Source organism: Pantherophis guttatus, chromosome 4 (genome assembly GCF_059756535.1).
Source record: "Pantherophis guttatus breed Tessera chromosome 4, ASM5975653v1, whole genome shotgun sequence".
NCBI lineage: Eukaryota > Metazoa > Chordata > Lepidosauria > Squamata > Colubridae > Pantherophis > Pantherophis guttatus.
In genome coordinates this window covers 57,572,355-57,585,223 of record NC_142066.1, presented here as the reverse complement: position 1 = coordinate 57,585,223, position 12,869 = coordinate 57,572,355, and the positions used below count along the sequence as shown (strand labels likewise).

Below are 12,869 nucleotides of genomic sequence, written 5' to 3'. Positions count from 1 at the left end.
TTCAATGTTTTTCAAGTGTTGTCCATGCAAAGCTTTGGTTTCCCATCTATTTAATCTGTCATCCAGCTGTTTTTCCTTATATTTTGCCTTTGTTTCTGCTGTTTTTATAATGTTCTCTGTTTTCACAGCCTGCAGCAATTTTTTGTACTTTGTATTATTATTATTATTATTATTATTATTATTATTATTATTATTATTATTATTATTTACTTTATTCATTAAACATGAAACTCAGTCAACTGAACATTTAAAAATGCATCACAAATATCATTGACTGGTACTAATGGTTGATACAGGTTGCTGCCAGTGTCCTAGGTATCAACCAAGTACCTTCTTAAGATGTATGATGTTCCAAGTAGCACATTTTTTTGCAGTTCCACTGGTTTTATTGCAGGAAGCTTCAATTTGTTGATGTATCTTATAAAATTCTTGGACATGGTACCAAGTGCCCTGATGACAATGGGTATTACTGTTATATGTTTCATCCATAGCCATGTAGTTTCAATGGCCAGGTTGCAATATTTCATGATTTTTTCCAGTTCTTTTTCTTCGACTGTGGCATCTCCTGGTACCGCGATGTCAATAAATTGTATGTTTCGGTTTTCGTCAACTGTGATATCTGGCATTTTCTGTTCCAAGTGACGATCTGTCTGTATTCGAAAGTCCTACAAGATCTTCACTTTCTCATTCTCTATAACTTTTTCCAATTTAGGTTCCCATGACTCTTTGGATACAGGTAAGATGATAATGATGATTGGTGGTGATGATGATGATTTCAGGCTTTCCTGAGCCACATTTTTAATACCTATGGGAATGTGGAGCCTTATTTTCAGATCCAATAAAAAAATTGAATATAGCCAGATCACCAGTGGTTGCTTCTGCATTTACATACCTGTTTTTCAGGTGTATCTTCCTTCTGTCTATCCAGAAATGTCCTTAAATAATTAAAAAGAAAAATAGTGAAATCTTGGAATGGATACAGTCCTTTTGACAATGTTCAAACCAAATATGGCAACCTTTTCTATACTGGAGGACTATACAAACTCTTATCATTTAATGAAAGATGTATATATTTCTGTTTCTCAAAATGGACTTAAAAGGCTTTTCAGTTGCAAGGCTCTTCTGTGCATGTACAAACTATAACCAGGCAGCAGAAGCCTTAATTGCCTCTTATGCTGAAACACACACCTGCAATTGTCTCCAAAGTTTTAAGAGTGCACATTGCAGGTAACCACGTATCTGTTTGGGGTTTTACTTAATTTTGGCTTCATTAGTGTGCATGTCATCCTGGAAATCTGAATTTTCATCTTTGTTCAGCACTGAAAATAAGTTAAAGTTACCAAGAGGAGAGAGAAAATAAGGAATAAACACCAATTGAGGAATGTAGCAAGGAGCCATGCTAAACATACAAATTCAGCCAGCAAAAAAACAGATTATTTGGTGAAGATTTCAGTGTTTTCAACTTTTAGATGCAGTATCGTTTGAACTAAAATTTGCTTTTTAAGACTGAAACTTATAAGTGCATTGCCACCTAATCTTGAGACTGTTCCTCATAAACAGGATTTTCACAGTAGAGAGTTGCAAATAACTAAGTATCTCCAGGCAAGAATTACCGTTTTACAGGAGGGGTTCCTTCTGTTCCTTTGGTAGTTTGATGACAACAGATCTGTTAAATCCAAAAAAAGAGGTGTGATTGTAAAGGATAAATGTAAAGATTTTTCACACTGAGGAAAAAGAATCAATAACACAGACAATGATGTTATTTACTGCTTCTCAATAAGAAACTTTTATTTTTCTCCATCTTCTGCTTATAAAAAGGTGTGGGGTCTCCAACATGGCCTTGGTAAACCTCACAAGAAGGTCTTATGGAGCAAATCAAGCCAACCAGTCAGACTTTCCTTATCAGAATTGAAGATGGAATGAATCCAAACTTAATACACCCATTTAGTCATGATTTGTCCCCCTCACCAATAATTTTACAAAAATCAATCCCACCCTTTTTTTGAGAATATATTATATTAAATCCTGGCTGCAGTAATGTGGTCTCTGAGTTACGGTGTTCAAAGAAATGTTGGCTCTTCACTAAAGCAGCATTTTGAGAGTTTGGAGAAGTTGGGCTTTGAAATATAGGGGGTAAATAAATTAATATAAGAATCTCTAGAAAAATATTTTAGCTTACCTCAATCAAACAAATTATTAGAATAATAACCACCATTGCCGTTGTCACTGAAACAGCCAACCTCCAATTGAAGCCATTCCCATATTGTCGAATTCCCTGCTTTGGTATCTGCAAAGAGAAGTAAAGTGAAAGATGGGCCTTTGCGTTTTAAAAGCTCTTTTCCCCCAGAAGAAAAGTATATCCAGGCCCATCTACCCTTTAAAGGCAATAACAGTTTTACCAATTCAGTTTTATTAAAATAGTCATATCAGAAATTTCTGATTTAATTCTAATGAACCTCATTTGGTTTTCCTTTGTTTTCATATTTCAGTTACTTTAGCTTTGTGCTATACACCGCTCTGCCCAAGTGCTAATCACAATTTGTAAGAACCTTATATGTTGTTTATCCTTATATAGAGAGATCGGAATCTGGCAGAGAAATAGTCTTGGCACATGCACATTACTATAAATAATCTAACAAGGCTTTTATTCAAAAACAGTAATATCTTTACAGAAATGAATGCACAATTTACATCAAAAGGACCTTCTGAAAAAAAAAGACACATCTACCCTGTTTCCCCCCAAAATAAGACATCCCCTGATAATATGCCCAATTGGGCTTTTGAGCGCATGGCAATAAGGCCAAGCACTTATATCAGAGTTCAAAAAAATATAAGACAGGGTCTTATTTTTGGGGAAACATGGTAGGTAACCAAATCTTGTAATGCTCCTATTAGTGCACCTGTTACGATTATTTATGTAAATTGCTTTTACCTCAGAAGGTTTTTCCATTTTTCTGGAGCTTGCTATAGTCATATTGGTTTCATTTTTAGTCAGCAACAAGTCAGATTTCAACAGAGCAGATGCTTCCTGGTTAGTTTTTCTCTTATTGAGGAGTTTCATTACAAGCCCTATTCTAGAGATGAGAAAATCACAAGACGTCTGGGTAGTTGGTTCTTTGCAGTTCACTTTTATCATACGGATCAAGTGGGCAATTAGGTTCTTCCTAGGCTCATTAAGGATGAGGTGTGTCAACTGTTTTTGCACCTCAGCTTCAAAGACATTGCCCTGAAGAAAAAAGTTATCCGTGCTTGACAAAAAGTCAGATAAAAGGGGATCAGAGGTGGTTTGTTCCTGATACTCCCAATGTGCTTCATTGGACAATGTTTTATCAGGCAACAGTTTGTTCAAAGTTTCAGGTGCCTCAGTAGTAATTCTTGAGTTCCTTCCTCCAATTATTAGGTGTCTGAGGTTTGCCTTTCTTGAGTCCTGAGACTCAAGTTCCTTCTCTAAAAGTTTCTCTGCAATTTGTTTGTTCTGAGTATTTTTCTCTTTCGCCTGCTCACTGGTTACAAGGTGTTTTACATGGCTGGGCCTTGCTGATCTGTTGCCAGATTTCAGAATAATGACCACTTTATTAGGTTTTTCCTCACCACCACTACCTACTACAAAAGAAGTCAAAGGAGGCAGATGAGTTGGAAGATGTAAAATGGAGCGTTTCTGTAAGGAGTGAGTGGGTGCTTGAGGAAGCCTTTTCCCTTGCTCGCCTACAGGTTTTCCAATGATTTTTGCACATCTTCGACTTTTTGTTAGCAACTCCACAAAAAAATCATCTTCCTTTAGATTTCTTCCAAGCTGATGAACATTGTGTATCATTTTTTCATAGATCCTTAAATATTCCAGAAGGCTTTGAATCCCCAGGAGGATGTGACCTGAAGCATCTGAAATTTCTGTAGGCAAGTCTTTTTGAATCTCTAACTCATCAGTTTCCTCTTTGTTTCCTCTTATTATTTCATTGAAAGTCACCTTTGGCCCCTTATTAACCTTCAGAACTCCTGAAATTTCTCTAGTCACTTGCTTCTGCATCTCCAACTCATGAGTTTTGTCTTTGTTTCCTCTTATCTTTTCTTTAAGAGTCACTTTCTGCCTCATATTAAACTTCAGAGCTCCTGAAATTTCTCTAGTCAGTTTCTTCTGCATTTCCAAGTCTTGAGGTTTCTCTTTTTTTCCTCTTATTTTTTCTTTGAGAGTCACCTTGGGTCCTTTATTAACCTTAAGAGCTTCTGAAATTTCTCTAGTCAGTTTCTTCTGCATTTCCAAGTCTTGAGGTTTCTCTTTTTTTCCTCTTATTTTTTCTTTGAGAATCCCTTTCTGCCTTGTATTAAACTTCAGAGCTCCTGAAATTTCTCTAGTCAGTTCCTTCTGCATCTCCAAGTCTTGAATTTTCTCTTTGTTTCCTCTTATTTTTTCTTTGGGAGTCATCTTTGGCCAACTCTTACCCTTCAGAGCTTCTGAAAGTTCTCTAGTCGCTGCCTCCTGCATCTCCAACTCATGAGTTTTCTCTTTATTTCCTCTTATTTTTTCCTTGGGAGTCATCTTCAGCCCCGTATATACCTTCAGAGCTTGTGAAATTTCTCTAGTCACTTCCTTCTGCATCTCCAACTCATGAGTTTTCTCTTTCTTTTCTCTTATTTTATACTTGAGAGTCACCTTCGGCCATCTCTTAACCTTAAGAGTTTTTGAAATTTCTCTAGTCACTTCCTTCTGCATCTCCAACTCATGAGGTTTCTCCTTGTTTCCTCTTATTTTTTCTTTGAGAGTCATCTTCGGCCCCGTGTTTACCTTCAGAGCTTGTGGAATAACTCTAGTCACTTCCTTCTGCATCTCCAACTCATGAGTTTTCTCTTTCTTTCGTCTTATTTTTTCCTTGAGAGTCACCTTTGGCCACCTCTTAAGGGTAAGAGTTTCTGAAATATATCTAGTCACTTCCTTCTGCATCTTCAACTCATGAGGGGTTTCCTTGTTTCCACTTATTTTTTCTTTGAGAGTTATCTTCGGCCCCATATTTACCTTCAGAGCTTGTGAAATTTCTGTAGCAACGTCCTTTTGAATCTCCAACTCATGAGCTTTCACTTTGTTACCTCTTATTTTTCCTTTGAGAATCACCTTCAGTCCCATATTCAACCTCATAGCTTCTGAAATTTTTGTAGTTAAATCCTTTTGGAGTTTCAACTCTTGAGTCTGTTCCTTTTTGGTTATTTTTGCTTTGGGAGCCACTTGTAGGACATTGGATGATTTGTAAAGTTTTTTCAGCAGATTTCCATGAAATCCTGTTCCATCCAAATATTCATGAGGATTTGATTTAGTTAATCTACTCCATAATTTTAAAATTGATGATGTAAGAAATTCAATGGAATGACCAAGTGTCTCCCAAATATGAACATTGTCATACCTAGGATAATTGGTATTCCTTTTGGAATCAATGTTTGAGGGTGGGCATGGAAGTGTGAATCCATCCAACCTTTCAAAAAATACCAGAATTCCAATGACGAAAATTTGGGTCACAAATGGGGCAACACATCTCATGATGCCCATCCTTCTTGCTCCTTTTACCCAAATGAAGGATGCCTTGGAATATTGCAACCAACAATTGAGGTGATTCTATGTGGTTACCAAGCAACCACATGTTATTCCATATGGAGGTTGCAGAATAATGCTACTGCTGTTTAGTTTACCATGATTCGTGACATCATACAATTGCCAAAAACCATGGCAACAATATGGATAGTGGCCTGGCTATCATTCTCCAGCTACTAAAACAAATTACTACACATTATTATAGCTAGAGAAAAGAGGGATAAGCAATTGAGGAAGGAAAGTAGTAGGACTTTAACTTATATACCTCCACGTAGTGCTTCACAGCATTCTCTGGGCAGTTTACAATGTCAGCATATTGCCCCTAACAGTCTGGGTCCTCATTTTACCAACCTCAAAAAAATGGAAAACTGAGGCAACCTTGAGCCGTTCATGATCAAATTCAAACTGAGGGCAGAGTTAGCCTGTGATAGAGCACGTAATTTATTTATTTATTTATTTATTTATTATCAAATTTATAGACCGCCCTTCTCCCGAAGGACTCAGGGCGGTGTACAGCCAAAGTAAAAAACATAGATACAAACATTTAAAACAATTTAAAAAGATATATATATTTTTGGCCCCAAGATTAAAAATAACCTTGCCAGGTGTCCACTATTTGAGCGGACAGTCCGCTTTTTTCACATTATTTTCACTATTTTTTTTCACAAAAACTATTTTTTTTCACAAAATAGTGGACATTTTTTTTATTCAAAAACTTTATGATGAAATTGTACGTAATCTAGGACTTCCGGTTGGCGATTTGCTGTGACAGGGTGTGAGTGAGTGCTTGCTGCTCCTCAACACCCTTTAGCATCGCGTTTTGGGGATCCCCTTGGGGGACGCGGGACCCGGAGAGCCCTGTGGGCAAAAGAGGAAGCTGGACGAGCGGGAGGTGGGTGCGATCACCTCTCGCTGGACCAGGCGGCTCTGCCTAGCCAACGCGGTGAGTGGCCATTCATGGCGGGCATGAAGCAGCAATAACCAACAAAGACGGGAAGCTTAGAAGAAGATTGGAGGTGCGGTGACGGATTTAAGCCTATTTCCCTATACCTGAGATCGTGCGGTAAAGAGGAGGTCGGTGGAGCTGGGAGAGGAGCGCTCGGAGCGGCGAGAGGCAGTGACAGAGAGGACAGAGCAGCCTGTATTCCCGGCGATCCGATCTGATAAGCCGAAGAGCAGACGAGAAAACGGAGGGAGTGGATCGTATTTGTAAGGAGTTTTGGAAAGTGCGGTGTGAATTTCCTCCCGTATTTTATTATATTCTTTTTCTCTCTCCTTTCTCCTTTTTGCATTGTACGCTATTGTAAGGCCCCTTACATACGCCTTAGTGGTGTCCCATAAATTTTGTAGGGAGGTGTGTTGTTTTGTGTTTTTCTTATAGAACAATTCTAGTTCCTTTTCCATATATTTCTTATATTCTTTCTCTTTCATTACCTGTAAATTCATTGTCCATCTATTTTTCTTTCTTTGGTGCCCCCTCCAAATCATCATTAATGGGTTATGATCTGCCCAATCGTTTGATAAGATTTCTACAGTTTCTATCTCTCTCATTAACATACCAGATACCCATGCCATGTCTAACCTGGACCAGGACTTATGTGGATTCGAGAAGTATGTGAAATTCTTGATTTCGGGGTTATAAAACCTCCAGCTATCTATCATGTTTAACTCTTCCACCATTTCTGTAAAAGTTCTAGGTAATATATTTTTCCTACTTTTATTTTGCTGGTCAGATTTATAATCTTTTTTAACATCCGAAATGGCATTAAAATCTCCAATTAAACATACATTTTCCATTTTTTGCTCTATGATTTTCTCATGTACTTTTTTGTAAAATTCTAATTGTTTGCTATTTGGTGCATATATCGCTACCAGTAATATATTTTTGAAGTCAAGTTTTAACTCTACCATCACAATTCTACCTTCAGTGTCTGTATATCTTATATTACTATCTATCCCTTCCTTAATGTATACCACTACTCCTCTTTTTTTTCTTCTGCCAGTGATGCATATGTTATTCCTAATTTCTTATATTGTATGTAATTTATATCTTGTTTTCTTATATGTACCTCCTGGAGACATACTATATCGGACTTTTGTTTCAGAATCTTTTTGAAAATTTGGTGTCGTTTAGATGGTGAGTTGAGGCCATTTATGTTTACTGATAGAATTTTTAAAGTTCTTTCCATGTCTTACTGACTTTCCTGTTGTTTCTTCTTTGCTTCTTCTAATTCCTTTTTTTTTGCCTCTTGTTTGTACTCCTCCTTCCTCCTGAGTCTCTCCTTCCTCCTCTTTCCCTCCCTGTGGTGAGGTTCTTTCACGTTCCTGACTCTGATTTCCTTTAATGCTTCTTCCTCTCTCCTCTCTGCTGCCATTTGTTATCTCACTGGCCATCATTTGATCGTATAGTTCTTTTGCCTTACTCTGCGAATCCACCTTTATTTTCCTTCCCTGCCACGTTACCAACATTCCCTCAGGTATCGTCCATTTAAAAGGTATATATCTCCTGTTTAGCAACGTGGCCAGGAACCAGTAGTCTTTTCGCAAGTCTCTTATTCTCTTAGGAATTTGTTTCAGAGTTACTATTTCTTTATTCTTGTAAAGCATAGGTTCATCCTTTGTTATTTTATAAACAATATCTCTCACCTTTCTTCTCACAAATCTTATGTGTACCTCCCGTGGAAGTTTGTGTTGTCGGGCGTAGTTTGTGTGTACGCGGTACACTTCATCTAATTCATTTATTATTTCTTCCCTTTCTCTTTGGAGAGCCTCAGCTATCATCTCCGCCATTATCATTGTCAAATCTTCTTCTCTTTCTTCGGCTACATTTTGAAAACGCAGAAAAAATGCCGCCTTTTCCATCTCCAGCTGAGCTACTGTGTTCTCAAGCTCTTTATTTAATCCCGTCATTTTTATGTCCAACGCTTCCAACTTTTCTTCTGTCAATTCAGTTTTTTGCTCTATTTCTTTTATTTTTTGATCATTTCTTTGGATAATTTCTTGGATCAAGTCCATTTTTTCATCAATTTTTTGGATGTCATTTTTAACTTCCTTCTTTACCTCATCCATATCTTTCCTAGATTGTTCATGGTTTCTGGTCATGCACTCTTGCATTTTGACCATTGTTTCTTGTATTGAGATTAAAGTGGCTTGCATTGTTGGCAAACTGGATGTGCTGGATTGTTTCTCTGGTGCAAACATTCCCTCTAGAGTTTTCTGTGATACTGGTGAGGCCGATGGTCCAGCTAAAATTGATGTCGTTTTTTTCGCAGTCTTCAACGTTGTCGTGGTGGTGCTCGTCATCTCTTTCAGAATTCTATATTGTTCCACCAGTATTTTATCAACTTTCTCCCAACTCACCATCCAACTTTTATGTAATTTCTTTCTTTCCCTTTCCTTTTCACTTATAGAGAATGCAATTCAATGGTCCCTCATTACTTTATCTATTTTCTTTAAGTAAGATTGCTTTAACTAATTAATTGTCTCTTATAAAATTCTTCATAAAAAATCCAGTAAAAATATATAATATAGGTATTACGATATGTTAATATAGGTTAGTCTAAATAGCTAATTATAGATATAAATAGATATAAATAGATATAAATATAAATATATGAAAGTAGATAATCCTAGGCTTTACAAAACAATTAATTCAATTGGTTCCCACTATTTCCTTCTATAGCAGTACAATTATTATGAATCCTAATTTATTATATACTATATATTGCATGTACTATTATATACTATAGCAATTAATTCAATTAATTCCCACTATTTCCTTCTATAACACTATAAAAGAATTTAAATAGATATAAATATAAATATATAAAAGTAAATAATCACAGGCTTTACAAAACAATTAATTCAATTGGTTCCCACTATTTCCTTCTATAGCAGTACAATTATTATGAATCCTAATTTATTATATACTATATATTGCATGTACTATTATATACTATATGCTAATTTATTTGTTAATAAACCCAAATACCACTATGATTCTTAATTCCGATAAATATCAATAACAAAGCAGTTATCTATATATTGTTGTTGTTGTTGTTGTTGTTTTAAAAGAGGGGAGGATTATATAAGAGTAATATATTTCAATGACTTTCTATGACTTTTATAAGTCTTTTTCGTCGTAATTCCAACAAAAGAGAGGTCTTTCCTGTTCCAATATGGCGATCTCCAATCTGCACAGTCACAGTCCACAATTTATTCTTTGCCAAAATACCTCTCTCCTTCCGTTAGAGCAGCCAAAAAAAAAAGGAGGATATAATAAATGTTCGTTCTCTCTAAGTCTTTAAATCTCTGTACTTCAAATCCACCTTTCCTCACCTTCGTCTTCACTATTTAAAGTCTTCTCCGCTTGTCTCTGTCTCGTCCTCTTCCTTTCTGCTCACCTCCTCAGTTGCCGCCCCCTTGTGCTCTGAGATCTTCTTCTCCGTGCTGCCCCTCCGGAACAATTTTTTCCTCCTCGGGTTTGCACCAAAGTATTTCAAAATACTCCAAAGTGACAATCCTCGCTTGCTCACCCTCGTCCGTTTTGCACTGTGCTCACTCCTCCGCTTCCCCCGCTGGTCTTAATCAGCTTGTCGGGCCTCCGGGCCAGCTGCGCTCGCAAGCTAGCTTCTTCCCGAGCCTGGATCTTCTTGGTACGGCGGGAGATCGCACCTCTCCTCGCCGCCCCCGAAGTTTCCCCTCTCTATTCCCGATCTCTCCAAGATCGGTCTTCGCCGAATAAGGCACCAAAAGCTCAGGAAACCGGCAACAGAGAGAGAGCGCTTCTCTCCTGTGCCGCCACAGCCCTACGTCACCGCCGGAAGTCAGCTAGAACTGTAACAATAAAACAAGATAATTACGAACCCTTGGTCCAGAAAATTAAAGAAGATTTAGATAAATGGGGGAAACTAAAGTTGTCCCTTCTGGGGAGGATATCAGTAGTAAAATCTAACATACTTCCAAGACTCCTTTATTTATTCCAAACGATCCCAATAAAATTGGATAAGAAATTTTTTGATAATTTGGATAAAATAACCTCAAAATTCGTATGGGAGGGGAAAAAATCGAGAATAAAATTAAACATATTACAAGACGATAAAATTAGGGGTGGTTTCGGCTTTCCAGCGTGGCAAAAATATTACAGGGCTGCCAGTTTACTATGGATCAAGGAATGGATAACTTTGGAGAATCAAAGATTGTTAAAGCTCAAAGGACATGACCTAATGAAGGGATGGCATGCCTTTATTTGGAACTCTGGAAACAAATCATATAAACATTTCAACAATCATACCATTAGGAAATCTTTAATTAGTACATGGCAACAAATTCAAAGTAAGCATTATATGAAAATCCCCGGTTGGTTGTCAACAATAGAAGCAATTACCCACCCAAATACACTATCAGAACAAAAAATATTACGATATAGAGAAATATTAGATACACAGGGCAAATTAAAAACTAGGGAAGAATTAAAAGAACAAGGAACAGCAATAGACTGGTGGCCCTATTCACAAATAAAGATAAGATATAGGAAGGATCAGGAGGAGGGGGGAATAGATTTGAAACAAAACAGGTTGGATAAATTATTAGAATCTAAAGAAGGGAAATTAATTTCAAAAATCTACAAATATTTACTCGAATATGATTTGGCAGAAGAATTAGTGAAAGGGCAGATGATAGCATGGGCGAGAAACATCGGGCACAGCCTACAGCTAGAAGACTGGGAAAGAGTTTGGGAAACTAATTACAGCATGACAAAATCGGTGGCCTACAAAGAAAATCATTATAAGATGTGGTATCGATGGCACTTGGCCCCCGCAAGACTTGCGAAAATGTACCCAAATGTAGATCCGACCTGTTGGAAATGCAGAAAAACACAGGGAACCTTCTACCATGTTTGGTGGCTTTGCCCCGTCATTAAGAAATACTGGAACAAGGTAAGGATATGGATAAGAGAAATTACAGACTGTGAAATTGAATTAGAACCTGAGATTTTCCTATTGGGCATGATCAAAAAGAACATCCGAAATGACATAAAATACCTAATACTTCATATAATCACAGCGGCAAGATTAGTATTAGCACAATTCTGGAAAAGCGATCGATTGCCAACAGATCAGGAATTAATACAAAAAATATATACATGCGCAGAGATGGATAGACTAACCTTAGAGTTACAGGATAAGGAAGACTCTAAATATTATGAAACATGGAATAGATGGTACCAATGGATAAACCAGAGGAAAGGAAATGGCTAGAGATGAAATTTAGAAGAAATCAATATAACAAAAAACAGCACTGTCAGAGGTATAGAAGATGGAATACTTTATTGTATGTTTATATATATGTACATATAATATATATATTTATATAGAATAATGGAAATTAGTTAATAGGTGACGTTTATGTACTATATATGTAAATTTGTCTCTCAATTGTGAGAAACTTGTACGTGTTTTTTTTTAAATGTTCTTTCTTTTAAACAATAAAGTTTATTAAAAAAAAAAAAAAGGAAAGTGCGGTGTGGCGAGGGAGTAAAGGAGAAAAGAAAGACCATTGCTGGGACTGGCTTTTTATATCGGGATTGAGTGGAAGAGAGCAGGAGCAATACAGTGACTGGCTGTTTGAGGCTCCTATCAAACAGGAAGTACGTCCATTAATCCGGAAGAGTGGAAGAGCAGTGGTTGAACAAGAAGACGTTCTGGCAGAGACTAATATCATAGAGTTTGGCTGGATCCCAGCAAAGCGGGAAATTGAAGAAACTGAAGACCTCCTATTTATACCCCATAACTCCGTAAAATAACATACTTATACCCACATTTCCATATATGTCAACATTTTCTTTATCCTTCTCTTGAATATCTGGGATAGTAATAATTGAACTCTGTTTCTCTTTTCAAATTGATAAATATTAAAAATTAGATTTGTTAAGCTATCTTATAGATATAAACAAAAGGAAAAAATTACATATATATATATATATATATATATATATATATATATATATATATATATAATATATATATATATATATATATATATATATTTAATATAAAAAAAGAGGGGGTCGATTATATATGAGAATTCAGATCTCTATAAGTATTACTAGATAAAAAAAATAGGGTCTGATCATATACAAGAATCGGGAATTGTATCCTACTAATTAATTATTATATAGTGTTTATATTCATAGTACAGTATTATATAGTATTTCATATTTATTTATATTTATTGTAATCTATTTATTCCTATTTATATTTATCATATTTATCTATATTCAATTTTTATTAAG

At 36.3% G+C, this 12,869-nt stretch overlaps 1 protein-coding gene across 2 annotated transcripts in view; it reads right to left on the bottom strand.

Moving 5' to 3' along the window:
• Positions 1–5,571, bottom strand: part of LOC117665020 (uncharacterized) — a 28,682-nt gene extending 23,111 nt beyond the window's left edge. For both annotated transcript variants that reach the window (XR_015733852.1, XM_087892222.1), the window contains exons 1-4: positions 2,933–5,571; positions 2,180–2,287; positions 1,614–1,666; positions 893–935 (exon numbers count right to left, since the gene is read on the bottom strand). Coding sequence is in view for 1 of the 2 variants with exons in the window: in XM_087892222.1 (XP_087748348.1) it covers positions 893–935; positions 1,614–1,666; positions 2,180–2,287; positions 2,933–5,533 (2,805 nt within the window). In the remaining variant the exon portion in view is untranslated. The remainder of the gene's footprint in view (positions 1–892; positions 936–1,613; positions 1,667–2,179; positions 2,288–2,932) is intronic.
• Positions 5,572–12,869: the final 7,298 nt, after the last annotated feature.